This window comes from Aspergillus melleus (assembly GCF_016097325.1).
Source record: "Aspergillus melleus strain CBS 546.65 chromosome Unknown contig3, whole genome shotgun sequence".
NCBI lineage: Eukaryota > Fungi > Ascomycota > Eurotiomycetes > Eurotiales > Aspergillaceae > Aspergillus > Aspergillus melleus.
The window spans coordinates 2444465-2459192 of NW_025763372.1; the positions used below are offsets into that span (position 1 = coordinate 2444465).

At 51.1% G+C, this 14728-nt stretch overlaps 4 protein-coding genes across 4 annotated transcripts; 1 reads left to right on the plus strand and 3 right to left on the minus strand.

Moving 5' to 3' along the window:
- Positions 1–2058: 2058 nt before the first annotated feature.
- fbp1 (fructose 1,6-bisphosphate 1-phosphatase) lies at positions 2059–3196 on the plus strand (the record flags this gene model as incomplete). Its single annotated transcript, XM_046087592.1, has 2 exons — positions 2059–2183; positions 2257–3196. 2 exons carry the CDS (start codon positions 2059–2061, stop codon positions 3194–3196), a joined length of 1065 nt encoding a protein of 354 aa, XP_045943559.1.
- A 755-nt stretch (positions 3197–3951) lies between these two features.
- On the minus strand, positions 3952–4188 carry LDX57_005907 (uncharacterized protein; the record flags this gene model as incomplete). Its single annotated transcript, XM_046087593.1, has 1 exon — positions 3952–4188. The coding sequence occupies one exon, from the start codon at positions 4186–4188 to the stop codon at positions 3952–3954; it is 237 nt and encodes a 78-aa protein (XP_045943560.1).
- A 416-nt stretch (positions 4189–4604) lies between these two features.
- Positions 4605–7842, minus strand: VPH1 (H(+)-transporting V0 sector ATPase subunit a). The gene is made up of 4 exons (XM_046087594.1): positions 7366–7842; positions 7215–7293; positions 5672–7143; positions 4605–5619 (listed from the first exon to the last, which is right to left on the minus strand). The coding sequence occupies exons 1-4, from the start codon at positions 7489–7491 to the stop codon at positions 4723–4725; spliced, it is 2574 nt and encodes an 857-aa protein (XP_045943561.1). The 5' UTR covers positions 7492–7842; the 3' UTR covers positions 4605–4722.
- Positions 7843–14728, minus strand: BLM3 (proteasome activator BLM10). Its single transcript, XM_046087595.1, has 3 exons — positions 14292–14728; positions 13726–14214; positions 7843–13665 (listed from the first exon to the last, which is right to left on the minus strand). The coding sequence occupies exons 2-3, from the start codon at positions 14154–14156 to the stop codon at positions 8259–8261; spliced, it is 5838 nt and encodes a 1945-aa protein (XP_045943562.1). The 5' UTR covers positions 14157–14214; positions 14292–14728; the 3' UTR covers positions 7843–8258.

Below are 14728 nucleotides of genomic sequence, written 5' to 3' on the forward strand. Positions count from 1 at the left end.
TAAGACTCGTCATCTAGGTAATCATCATAATGCTAGTGGGAAGTTCGGAATCACAGGTTCAAATGTACCTTTTGAGGATTGCTAGAACAAACTCTGCCATAGCTGTCTAATGAACTACTGATTCTTTTCTGACATTAGCCTCAAATCAAGCCCAAGATGAATGAAATGTTTGGCTGCAGCTAGTATCTCAGTGGGCGAGGTTTTCTAGGCCTGCCGCAAAAATGGCATCTCCGTCATGACCGGTCGTTTTGTCTAAACGCCGTCGGAGCCCAGTGCCGCTTCATCTTCGAAAGTGTCTTTGGGAAGAAAGATGGTGTCGAACTCCTTACCATTTAGAGAACAAGCCGGGTATACAGAGGGAAAGGCATGAATGAACTGGAAAAGCAATCTTCTTTCTGTCAGCATTTGGAACACCAAGAGGTTTTCACGACAAAAAAGCATAGAGGACAAGCAGATCAGAAATAGCCATTGAGATATCGCCAAGGACCCGAAGGTCTCAGTCGGTAATTTCCAGCGTATATATTAAAGAAAGCATCATGCTAGGGTGAATGAAAAAGAACATGACAGATAAAACGTACCTTTCATGGGTTCCTGTTCGCTGCAGGCAAGCTGTGCTGGGTTGATTAGTTCTGTACTCAAAGTCAGCAAACCGTGGTCACACAATCGAAGCGAGTCAACAGTGCAACAATGCTTGCCAAGCATATCAGACTGACGTGCAAAACAATCGAGTTTTCATGCCCAAAAAGGTCAAAGACTCTAGTTTGTATGGTTGTGGGTAACATCATGCAAAGGAAAGGGACGAGTCCAAGGTGGTCGGTACGTACCAAGATCATCCAATGGCTGAGGATCGAGATCGTCAGTGGAAGAAGATCAGAGTGAGCAATTCTGCAGTGGAACTACGACGCAGACAACAAGACGTGGATTCTCAATCATTTTTGAGGCCATCATCACCGTGTCGGGACAGGCTCGAAGCCCTGGCCGAGTGTGTGTGAAAGGAAGGAAAAGCTGAAGGAAAAGCCCGCGCGTCGAACTTTTTCAAGCTCACTTTTTCGGAGCTAATTTTACCGAGAGCGCTAGGCCTAGCCCGGCTAGTGGCAAAGAAGGCGCGAGGTCGCTTATGTAAGCTGCCAAGTGACGGTCAGCTGACCCCGTGGCCGCCCGAGGGATCGACGGGGGAAAGAGTCCCGAAGCAGACTGGGCGAGACCCGAATAGTTCACGATAGTTTGAGGTGGGCATCCAAAACTCCTCATGTCTGGTGACCGGCCAGAAAACCCACCCGCAGAGCTAGTTGTCCGTCTGTCTTTGTTCCTTTCGTTCCGTGTTCCAGCATGGTATCTATCATATGCACGGGTGCTGCTGCGGTGTTTTTTCCTGGTGTTCAGGCCGTGTCCGACACCCGACACGTATCATCCTTATGTAGTGAACATACGGGACTCTGTAGATAGACTGTGTAGGACTACAAGATGAAAGATGATTGACGGAAAGCGGACCGGAAGAATTGTCAGCCTCGATCGGCAGCAGTCGGGAGAAGAAGGGAAGGGAGGGGCATCTCTTCCTTCCTCCTTCCCGGGCGAGTGCGGGGATTACGTACCGTGACCAACCCCGTGACATTGCGTCAGCCCAAACCGGTTGGTCGCTCTGACGTTGGAAGAGCCAAACTCTCGACCTGCTCTCTGTCGCACTTCATCTTGCTGGCTGGTCGATCCACTTCCACCCCATTTCTGGCTCGCTGCTAGAACATGATGTAAACTGCCTTGCATAAGGGGGGTCCTGCAAATCCTTAAAGGGCTCATGTCTGGCCCCCTGCTCTTGAAAATCATCTTGTCCCTGATTTGATTCATTTATCATTATTTATCAGTCTCCTGCAGGCAGACCCTAGTCTACGAGAATCTACCTCCCTTTCCTTCTTCCGTCTTCCTTCCTGCTTTCTCCGTTGAACCGAGGTCGGCCGTTGCTTTAAACTCCCCTCCTCTCTCCTCTTTCCGTACTTGTCAATTGACTCTTCTGGACCCTTATTCCTTCCCTTTCCATACCTTTACTATCCACATCTACTCATCATGTCTAACGGCAACGGCGGTGCTCCCCCCGTGGGACAAGAAAACATCAACACCGACATCGTCACGCTCACCAGATTCCTGACTGAGGAGCAGGCTAAGGTGCCCGAGGCCACCGGTGACTTCACGTAAGTGTCCACGCTGCCCCGCTTCCTCTTTGGCGGGGGAGTTCACCTGGACTAACGGCGGGGAAATAAACAGACTTCTGTGCCACGCTCTCCAATTCGCTTTTAAGTCCATTGCCTACTACATCCGTCGTGCATCCTTGATCAACCTGACCGGATTGGCCGGGTCCTCGAATACCACCGGTGATGACCAGAAGAAGCTCGACGTCATCGGAAATGATATCTTCATTTCCGCCATGAAGGGCTCCGGCAAGTGCCGCATTCTTGTCTCTGAAGAAGAGGATGAAGCGATCTTGTTCGACGAGCACCCCAATGCCCGATATGCTGTGGTGTGCGACCCCATTGACGGTTCCTCCAACCTGGACGCTGGCGTTTCGGTTGGAACCATTTTCGGTATCTTCAAGCTCCCCGACTCCCTGTTGGGCCCCGGCAAGAAAGTTACCGCCAAGGACGTGCTTTCCCCCGGAACCGAGATGGTGGCCTCTGGTTTCACCATGTACGGTGCCTCCGCCCAATTGGTGATCACCATGCGCAACGGCGGTGTCAACGGTTTCACAATGGAAAACTCCCTCGGTGAATTCATCCTCACCCACCCCAACATGCAGATGCCTGCCAAGCGCGCCATCTACTCCGTGAACGAGGGTAACAGCATGTACTGGGAGGAGTGGACCAACGAGGTCTTCCGCGCTATGAAGTTCCCCGGCGAAGGCAACAAGCCTTACAGCGCACGGTACATCGGTAGTATGGTGGCTGATGCCTACCGAACCCTGCTGTACGGTGGTCTCTTCGCCTACCCCGCCGACTCGAAGAGCCCTAAGGGTAAGCTGCGTATCCTGTACGAGTGCGCTCCCATGGCCATGCTCTTCGAGAACGCCGGTGGTCTGGCCATCAACTCCCGAGCCGAGCGTCTCCTCGAAGTCAAGCCCGAGCACATCCACGACCGCAGCGGCGTGTTCCTCGGCTCTAGGGACGAGGTGCAGCGGGTCATTGACACGTACAACAAGCACAAGAAATAAATGATCTAAATCATGCAAATCATTTGATCTCGGTTGCATTGTTCTCGGTCGGTGTCCGGTAGGGAGTTCTTGTGTCGTTGTGTTTTCACAGGGATTATTTATTAATGTTGTCGGTACATAAAACACCGCGGGTGCGGAATATCGCCCGGTTTCTACTGGCAAATAGTTCACGATCTTCATGTATCTAAAATTTATATCAAGTCCATATGAGAATTGAATATCCAAATTCAAATAGATATAAATCCTTACCATACCCGTTCCTCTTTCCTGTTTGTTTATAAGCCGCGTGCTCTTCATGTTAGCAGCCAAGCCCCAGATGCAAAATATATTCCGCAACCACTCAACCAGCACAGTCAATGGTCAGCATCGTGGATGAATTGATGCAGGGGACGATCAAACTCAATGCTTTCTGCTGTTCTTAGAATTCATGAGCAAGTAGATGCTTATAGAGAGACAAGAGGTCCTCCAGGGCGTTGTTGCACATTGCACATGGAGGGGGGAGCAAACGCGGATGCTTGGCATATTACCTCAGGCATTCAAACATTCATGATAGGGGATTGTCATTTATATGAGGATGCTACCTCCTTTCCTCAGACACCGTGACTTCATCACTGGCAAACTCACCCATCCAAATGTTGTCTTCATGCTGATATACCACAAGTCGACGAGCTCATCGACTAATCGACTCGACCCGAGTAATAACAGCAACGGAAGGAAGAAAGGAATTCAGTTGTCCGAGATGAGCCTGCTATAGATTAAGTGGCATACTCAATAAATTCCACAAGATCTCTCGGTGCCTCCTCAGAATAGCTACTCCACGGAACCTCTTGTATGGTGAAGTTCACCGGCTGCTCTTCCTGGGGAGTATGCTCGCGCAAAATATCCTTGAAGAGGGTGCCAAAGTAGTATTCGACATTTAAATACCGGCTGTCCTTAGGCGCGTCACTGAAGACCGGTTTAACAGTCGCCAAAGCTTTGAATGCATTTTTCATCCGTTGCCCACCTCGGAAAAAGTTGGGTTCATCCGCATCCACTAGACGGCTACAGCACAGTAGTGACGATGATATCATGCTATTCTACAAGGGTTTGGTTGAACGATCGATCGAGTGCACATTCGCTACCGAACTGGCAACACCAAGCTGGCAGGATTCGGTTTTTAGGATTTCCGTCTGTGAATATGTTTTGAAGCCTCTGTGGGAGAACTGTCCGCCCAAATACCGCTGATCTTTTCCGTTCTGTATATACCTTAATCGTTCATGTCCCCTGCGGGCATCTAAAGCACCAATATCAGCAGATTGATTGTGGATTTGGGAGAGATCCTTGCTGGGTATCTCAGATGTGATATGGATAGACAGCCATATATCACTATTTTTCTACAGTAGACATCCAGCCAAGACAGAACAACAATACAAGGTCTAAAAAATCCAGTTGATTGTTTCTGATAAGTTACAATACAGAAGGGATCCAGAAAGATGGGTAAAGGAAAAGAGATGAGAAGAAACGAAAGCGAAGCCTCATCATCGAGATCAATCGACGGGATCCTCCTCCAGAAGGGTCTTGAAGCTGAACGGCGCGAACGGGATACCGTCACCCATGAAATGCTTACTCATGGCTTCGACCCAGTGCAGACGAAGAGAGTGAAGCATGGCACTGGTGCCTTCCATGACACAGAGAATGGCGATGGTCAAGGTGAACCACATGTAGAAGGTGATGACGATCATGATGACGCGCATGCCGTTGGATTCCTGCTCGAAGGCGCCGCCGAGGGTCATGTTCCACAAGACGATGGACAGCTGTTGATGGGCCAGGGAAAGGGCCCACAGACGTAGGTAGGAGGCTGTATGGGAGATACAGTTCAGGCAGAACTCGATGGTATGGATGACCTGGTGGATCATGATCTCCGAGAAGTCGAACTCTTCGTGTTCCTCCTCCCCGAGATCTTGGGCGATCATGGCAACGCCCTCGCCATCGCTGGCCATGCTGTCACGGGCTCCGGAGGCGTGGCCATCCGCCTCGCCATCGTCGAGTGCGCTGACTCGAGACGGTTCACCGAGGCCTCGGTATCCAAGGCCACGGGCCTTGTTGTGCTCCCAGCGGAGGTAGAACGGCTTGAAGAAAAGCATGATCGGCACTTGGATCAAGGCAATAAGTAGCAGGATAACTTGGACAGTTGCCTGGTGCGGGTACAGTTCTTCCTCGACGCTTCCGGGAGAGAGAAACATGAAGATCAGCATGTTCAGAAGACCCGGAGGCGACTGGCCCCGGGCTCCCCAATCCACAAACCATTTGTAGACAATGGTGAGGACGAGGTAACCGAAAATGGACTGGAAGAAGAGCATGCTTGGGATGAAGTTGCCAATAACATCAACCTTCGACTTGAAATGCCGAGCGTTGTTGTATTGCAGGCAAAGGGCGTAGGTCATCTATAGGACTGTTAGTTTCCGTGTCCCAACCCAAACATCACGATCTACTTACATGGGCCCAACCCAGGATAATACTCATTTTCATTTTCATGCTGTTCGTGAAGAGCAATGAGTTTTCCGCTTCATGCCAATTCCAGTCAAGACCAATAGGGAACCGGTAGTCGTCCTTCAAGGTGGCCTCATAGCTGTGACCCTTCTCGATGTTGTCTGGCCACTGCCACTGACTGGAGAAGATGGTAAACGCCTTCGAGAAGATATCATTGTAGATGATACCGGTGTACATGGAGAAAAGACCCATCATCAGCATGATGTAACGACCATAGAAAGCCATGTACGTCAATTCATCCAACTTGGCCTTCAGAAGCTTTCTCTCCCAGAAGATCATGGCGCTGGCACAGAGAGTCATCAGAGTACCGTGACCGAAGTCACCAAACATGACAGCGAACATGAAGGGGAAAGTCACAACCGTGTACAAACCGGGGTTGGCCTCGGTGTACTTGGGGATACCGTATGCGTTGACAATGGTCTGGAAGGCTTCCGTGAACTTGTTCGTTCGGACATAGGTAGGCGGGGTCTTGTTGGTCCGAATCTGGTTGACGATAGTAGGCACGCTCAGACCAGCACGGTCATTGACGTCCTGTAGGGTGGACTTGATAAGCGGCAACGAGCTCGTCGGACACCACGCCTCCGCAATGAGAGTCTTTCTCGCTTGGTCGTAAGAAAACCGATTGAGGGTGTCATAGACGGCCTTCTCTTTCCGCACGATAATCATCCAAGCAGCGAGAGAGCGAGCAATCTGGGAGAGTTCCGCATCCAGAGTATTCTTCGTGTTGCGCAGAACGTTGCCCACATCGCCTAGCCGTGTGTTCACCTCGTGGACCTGATCCCGCCTCAGCTCGCTGTTCTCATCCACGCTGTACAGAGAAGCGCCGAGGGACTCAGAAATCTTCCTGATCTTGGCAATGATGTTCTTTCCGTGGGCGAAGATCACGAAGCAATTCTTGTGGGTTTCTTCGTTGTTGGTCGGGTCGACGATGGGCTCCGGGATCTCCGACTGGTTCATGTACAAGTTACCGCGCAGCGTCCGCCAAAGGATCCGTTCGAAAGCGCCAATCCGGTCCCGAGGGATCACACCGGCAACGAAGCCGATGTTCATCTCAAGGAACGACTGCTGGCCTTGCGCATCACCGTTCGCCGCGCCCCGACTGGGCTGCTGCTCAACGTCACGCAGAAGGGGAGCCTCATCGTTATCAAAAGACTGGCGAATTTCCTCCGTGTGGCTGTGAGCACGGTCAAAGAAGCCACCGGTCTCCCTCAAAACCCAGCGCCATTCCGTGAGCTCGACCTCACGCTTCTTCAGTGTTTCGTAGCTGTCGTTCAGCGACGAGATTCTCTGTTCGAGGCTCTCGCTGCGCTCGGCGAGCTCATCGATCTCGGAGGCTAAGGGAGCGGCCAGCGTGTCCGAAAACTCAGCCGAAGATCGCATCGGAATGGCCGCCTTATCCATCTGGGCATGGAAGTAACCTGTCGAGAAAGTAGGGATGTTTAGTCGACATCCGAATCGATTTGTGACATCTCGGAGCTTCAGAACATACGCAGTTGTCTTTCCACATTATCCAGCCGACGGATTTCTTTAGTAAAGGTACGCTGAAAGGCATTGGTGTCGGGATTGAGCTAGATACGACGGAGCACAAGTTAGCACCGGGACATCTGAATAATGATTGGACCTGTCTGATGCGAGCTTACATCTCTGAACTGGACCGAACCAAGTTCTCCCAGGGCGCTGACAACCTCTCGTCCGATTTCGTTGGCGATATAGAGCTGGGTCAAGCTCATATCCGACGAGCGGAAGAAGGTGTCCCTTGGAGCCATGGCGGGAGGAAGGCTGCTTCGAGCAGGTTCTTTCCACCAGAGGGACGAGAAGGTAATTATAAGAAGCTCGGCAGTATCCGAGTCTAACGGAGTAGTGATATAGTAGCCAGGAGCTGGCGTGAGAGCAGTCTGCTGAAAGAGAGAACCCCTGGGAGTCGTGATGCGGCTTGGACTGCCCGGAAGCCGCGTGGCTGCTGAAACGGCACGTGACCTGACCTACACACCCTTAGTAAGGGTCCATTCCACCTTGCCGCATTTGGCTGCGTTGCATCATACGGAGTAGTGCACTCTTGTAGTCGAACTGCCTATTTACAAGTCCTACGATTTGAAGTGTCCTCAAGAGAGTTAAGGTAAACACTCTAACCAAAACCAAGATACTGATTAATACAATCACTACTAAGGAAAACCTCTGTATGGACATCAACATTGCCTCCCAAATCATGACTAGTAGCAGACATCCTCGCATTATTTTAACCAAACCACCCAATTTGCACATTCCCGTGGCCCTGCAGGACATAAAGATGTCAAGACCTCACAGGCACGAAGCATGCACAGTGTTTGTGCCATTGAAAGCAAGATATTAAAGGTAATTTTTGCCCATAGCAAACAGCACAACGCCCATGCTAGTTGTGCTCTAATCGCCCTCTATCAGTATCATTAAGCAAAGTAGCTCTTCCAAAGAACACCCGAAAGATCCTCCAGTTGATCCGGCGTAAAGGCCTAGTCGCAAGCAGTTAGTTCGTGTACTCTCAGAGGCATGGAAGATGTCAACTCACTTTCGCATCGATATGCCAGGTATCCTGTCGGGTTTTCTTGAATTCACTGATGATAGATTTGACACTCGATCCTACAATGCCCGGGTCATTCGCAGCGCGAACACTCAGGGTTGCCAAAGCTTCAGGCATCCATCGTGGCGGAGGGCTATTGTATGGGAATGCCTGAATGAGCGCGCCAAGTCCCAGAACCGCACCATGACGGGTGATGATGAGCCGCGTGTGTTCAGGAGTCGGAGTCCCCGGGCCGGAGGAGACCGGCGAGGCGATTCCCGATCTGAAGTTCTTCGGTCTCTTGGGAAGGGGGTTGTTAATCAAAATCTTGCTGAACCGATCCAGGAAGCGTTTGATCATTTCTTCACGCAGGAAGGCTGGCGAGCAGCGGATCATTCCGGACAAAGTGGCTGATGCCCCGGCTCTCACCTCGTGTTGCGGGTCTTCCAGCATGTTCGCCACACACTCGAACAATTTATCACGATCAGCGACGGAGAGCAAGAATAGGCGACGGAAGTAGATAATCTGAATATTGATCATCACTCGCAGACGCTGATGCCACGAGGGCGAAGTCTGGCCAATGTGGATGAGTGATTTGATGAACCCAGAGCTTTCCTCGGCAGGGTATGGGATGTTTGGTAAATGCCGGAAAACGTGGTAGGCGAGAGATTGAAGTTCTGGATCTTCCTTGACGTCCATCATGTGCAGAAGTTGCCCCGTGAATACGTTCGGGAAAAAGGGTACAAGTTGCGTGCATTCATGGGATGAAAGAGTCGAGTCAAGCCACAAAAGGACGGTCTTGCTGCCTGAAGTATACGACGATGGTGTATGTTGGCCAGGAGTTCTTTCATGACGCCATTTCTCAATCCGGTTAAAGACATTTTTCATCATTGTCGTGAATTCCTCGGAAGGATAATACGGGTATGTGCCCACCGAAGAAGATGATTCCTGGGCTGCAAAGAGACGCTGAACATCTGCATAGGACTCGTGGTATCTCGTGCGATAGATCGTGGCAATGGTCTGGCCCATGGCCTCGCGAACACCCTTGTACGGGTGATCAAGATGGGCAAGGAAGTCCTCCACAATCGGCTTCTCTAGTTGGAAATGCCACCCTGCATCTATGATGGCCTGGTGTAGTAGATTGATCTTAGAGCTTTCCTTGAAGGCAGCATTCGTGGTCATATCCAGTCTGAAGCTTGCAAGCCAATCGACGAGCGGCCAAGCCCTTCGAGGATCGCGACATTGGAGAATCATGTGAAGGAATGTAGTCCAATAGCCAGAATTTTCGGGGGTCAACCCATCGGTGAAGACCTTTTGCACGATTGGGAACGCGTACTCCCACACCAAGGTCCGCTTCTCTACGCTGGAGTCCGCAACGGAGCTTATAAGGGCGCCTAGGATCTCAGCAGTAGCTCTATGTTGATGCTTGTCACTGCCGTCTTCAAATACGGCCGCCACTTCTTCCTGGATATCTTGGAATGTGGCAGCTGTGAGTCCATCCCGAAGCATCAATTCGAAAGCGTAGAGCAGCATCATTGCACAGGGCATCCGGAACTTATCAGCAGAAGGGTCGCGTGGCTCTTGTTTCAAGTACATGAAGAACTTGGTGAACCATGCTCGGTTGAACAGGTTGCCCATGTGAGTTCGCACTTTCCATTCAGTTTCGTCGTATTCAATATCGCGCGCGACATTCGACTTGTACGCAGGCATCCTGTCTCCCCACACAAGCCAGCCAGGGAAATCATGATCGACGTAATACTCTGCCTCTGGATTGGCAAAGCTAGACAGGTATTCCTGGGTCCAACCCTCCTCGTAGCGCTTGGTAGCCACGTTGATCTTTGAGGGGAAATGTTGGTTGCCCAGAATGTAATTTTTGTAATCATGGCTGCAGATTGCACGCACATCCACCATGGTGAAAAGCGCAATGAGCGCTTGGGAATACATGCCACGCAAGCCAGGATGGTCATCGATGGATCCTTGCGTCACGAGGTCTATGAGGTTCTCGCTCGCAATGTAGTCGAACCTGAGACCCATTGTGACCACTATAGTGGCTGCTCGGCTGGCGACCTTCCAATGAGACACCCTAGCTAGATTCACGAGCTCTTCAGCCAGATCAGCCTTCTTCTTCTCAATGAGGGCCCGCTTATTGTTGATGGCCTTGCGCTTTTGTGTGATTTGATCTTGAACATCCTCCTTTGGAGCGATTGCTTCAACACGGTCTTGACTCAAGATAGCCATCCTTTCCATAGAGCGGCCGTAGTCCATTATCTGGAACACAGCACTGGAGCAAATCTTCTGCACGGAGGGCTTGTCGACCGCGCTTGCATCGATGAAGGTCCTGATCAAAGTGGGAGCGTACTTCCAGTGTCGTCCGACAGTTCTTGCAACGCTGCTTAACAGCAAAGAGAACAATGCGCCTTTAATCCTCGCGTGGTCGTTTTCCTTGATGCCCTTTTGTAGCGCTTGGAGCAGTGGTGGGATGACGAGAAGCCGAGAACCCCAGACAGCTTTGAGGGCCGACTCCCCTGCACTTTGAGCGTTGCGACGGGTTTCTGTGTAGAGAGACACACATGATTCGGCAATATCCAACAGTAAGATCTCGTCCAGCCGAGACCGAGGTCGCGGTGCTGCATTGTGTCTAAGTCGTTGCAAGTGATACACATTCGCTCTTCGAACCAGCAACGGACGCGGATAATCCTTACGGACGCCGCTCATCTTGTAAGGATGAATGTCCGCGGCAAGAAGACGTGTAACTCTGTCTAGGACATGAGCGGACCTCTCAATGCCGACATCGACAAACCATGACCGATATGCAGAGTACAGAGCACTGAAGCAAGGAACATCGTCCTCCTGTTTGTCGGACAAAAATCTATGCACTCCGTGAAGGATCCAGCCAGCCCTCTCTCGTATGCCGTGGATCGTGGTGTACATGGCGTCATCTTCCTTCAGTGGATAGCCGGTAGGGTATGCGAATGACTCTCGGACGGTAGATTCGTCAGAGCTATCGAGAGCCGAATCTTCACTCTCGGCATCCGTCTCGGTAGAATTTGCCAGGGCGTCTGCCATGTCGACATCGCCCGGTGAACCATTTACTCCGCCTTCCTTGGTCTTCGAGGCTGCTTTGGGATCAAAGAGCACGGAGATACCGGAAAGGATAAGCCGCAGTAAAACAAGATTCCTGATGACTTCATCCGACCAGTCCTTCCCGCTGCCATCCCGTTTCACACTGGACGTATCATGAATCAATGCAGTCAGCCGTGTAAGCGCAGTCTCTGCTTGATTTTGGAAGAGGGCCACGGCAAATTCGAGTTCTTCGCGCGTGGGAATGTGCCATTTTACGGTCAAACTATGCGGGTCAGCTCTATAGCTCCAAAGCCCAGGATGCACGCCACCAGCAACTGCATCGGGTTCATAAAGCGAGTAATCGGCGGTATAGGTTCCCGTGAGGTTGAGGAGTAGATGGTGGACGAAGTTTGAAATGTGCACGGTCGGTATGCCCCGACACTTTTGCTGCATATACACGGCAATGTCGAAGAGCTCTTTCCTGTGAGCCAGCACAGAGTCTCCGACGTGGACGACACACATGCTCAGCATGCTGATGTTCCATACCAAGCCGCGATCGCGGGGAAGAACATCTGTGCCCGTCGTTCGAGTCGAGCCCGCACCGTTGTCATCGATCTCGGTGCGAATTGCCTGCGTTAACACCGGAATGAAGCGTTTTAATGCCTTCTCGGGATTAACTTTGCACATCGAATTACAGATGAAGGCCATTGCATCGCGAGCTTGGTGGATCACATGATTGGATACGAAGTCAACAACCTTCGTGAGAGCAATGTCATAATACTCGGGGGAGAGAGAAGACAGGAGTGGCATGAAGGTTGCAGGAAGCGTGTTCACGATATTTTCCTCGGGAGATCCATTTCGGACCCTGGTTGCATCGGGAAGGTTCTCCAAGAGCGTAAAGACACGGCCCAGGAATGAGACAATAAAGTCAGCAAAGCCACAGGTTGACGAACGAAGAATCAGTTCCTCGGTCTCATCATCTAGGTCCTTATCATAATTTAATTGAACCTCGACGCCTTCTTCTTCCATCCGTTCCATTTCACCCGTGATCCATTGCACGGCGAGCATATTGGAGTTGATATCTTCTCTTCCCTTTGTCAAGTCGGCCATGGGGATGTTATAGCAGGCGGATTGTATGAATGACAGCGCGTGCAAGGATTTCTCCAGATCATTGGCATCGACACCTGGCAAAGCGAGTCCTAGTAAAGTCGTCATGTGGCAACGATATCCTCTAGTCCTGGATATGATACGTGACAGGACTTGAAGAGCACGGAGAGATGATGTCGTACGGTGGACCTCGACGAGACCCTGAAGAGATGGGTAGATTCTCTGCAGAGCACCTGGTAGAATGAGGTGTGGCTCCAGGTATGCCAAGCTCTGCAGCGTGGACAACGAAAAGCTCATCGCCGTGCCACTCTTAGCGTAAATCCCCATGAATATCACCTCACGTAGACACAGAACAAAACGACGTTTAAGCGGCTCCGTCAGTCTTCGTTCTGGTGGAACCTCCATCTCCCCACTTTGCTCGCGATTCCAGCGCATTATGAAGAAATCAGAAAGATAGTAAACCAACTGGGACAGAGTCTTGGTCCAACTTCCAGAGTTAGAAGGATGGAAAAATGTCTCCACGGCCTGAATTAAACCTTCAAGTTGGGTCAGGATCGACTCCTCAGCGTCAAGACACGCCGGCGAAAGGGACATGACTATCCAGCGAGCAATATGATGTGCCACAGGATGCTTTCGAGTGTCTCGATCAAGCATGATACCAAGCCCCGAAGAAATATCCACGAGAGCACTGTAGGGCGATGTTGACTGTCCTACAGGGATCTCCAGTAGCCGCAGAATGGCCGTGAAGATGAGGGACGACTGTTCCTTGGTATAGATTCCATACTCAGAAAATGATATATGAGCGGCAGGAAGCGAATCTCGTGCTAACCGAGACAGGAAGTCCATGAAAGTTATGTCAAAGGTTTTGGAACGGCTGACCAACGACCAAAGGTGGAAATATGTTGGCATGAAGTGTTGGGGCAGTAGGTCTTCTCGGGACTCCGGCGGGGGAGACGTAGGAAGTAGCAGATTGATCAGACCAACGACCACAAATGCACCTTCTGAGAATGATGTTGTGTAGTGGGGAAGGAACTCCTCCAACATTGCCGGCAGCTCGCAAGGGTCGATATAGAGTTGAACGAACGCACAGAGCTTCGTTAGTGTTTTGACGTTCCGTTTCAAATTGGTCGAGTGCACAAGACCCGATTCCGTGGGTAGAACGAAAGCCTTCAATTCTCTGTACAAGGGTTTCCAATCTAGAATCAGGTCCTTGACCGGTCTGAGGTAATGCTTGCGCCTGCGGTCATGTTAGTATTCCAGCGCGATGGCAGAGGGGAGCATCCCAGATCGAACTCACTTGGTAAGAAGCATAAACATGCTGGCAAACCGCTCCGAGACACCGGGATCAATCCCCGGAGCAAGACAAAGCTCGTAATAAAGTCTCACAAGATTGATCCGTTCCTTGCGCGTTGGATCAAACTTGAGTGACAGCCATCCTCGAAGCTCCCGCGTCCAGTGCACAGCACCTGGGCTGAAGTCGCCTGCCTCCACCGCGATATACAGCTGGTTCAAGATCTCTCGTAGAGTTCGGTCTCTCTCGGTGTCGCTCTCGAGGGAATACGGTAGGTACTTGAAGTAGGGGTACGTCCGAGGCCGGACACGAGCTATTGGTTCGCCATCGCCGTTGGTCCCTGCGGGCTCGCCCCCTGGAGAGGTTGCCCTCGAGATCTCATGCACATTGTGAAAGTTTTCGGGAGTTAGGATCGCTTTTGGGCCTGAATTATCCATAGTCGTGCAGTTCGTCCGACGATTACTGCGGTGGAGAATGTGGGAATGTGGGAGAGTCCTGGAACAGACTGATATCAGCTTCAGCGTCGAATCCACGCAGTGATGAACAGAGAACCAAGAACAGAGAGTACATACGCTGGACATGAAGCTTGTAGCTAAGTCTCAGTAATGGATGTCGATGCGAAAAAGTAGCCTGCTATCAGTCCCGTTCGCATGAGCGACTTAGTCGGGTTGAGCTAACAAGCGACCGGAAGCGACGATCGGAGCTGTGGCTGAGAGAGAAAGAATAGCTGAGAAAGGAGGGCTAGCAAAACGGAACCTTCCAGAGATTGATTTTTGTTGAGTACAGCGGGCTGTATGGAACGAGAGCTACAGAATTCTGATTTAAAGCTCTGAGGTTGAGGACAGACGGGGAGGAGCTCATGCGTAGCAGTCCGACGGGTGAAGGTATCATTGGGTTTTGTCAGATCACTGATGACATAATTCCACACGCAATGACGCCGCAGCCTAATCGGGCTCAGACCCAGAACCACGCCCGATGAACGCGATTGCTCCACCATTCATTAATGTAA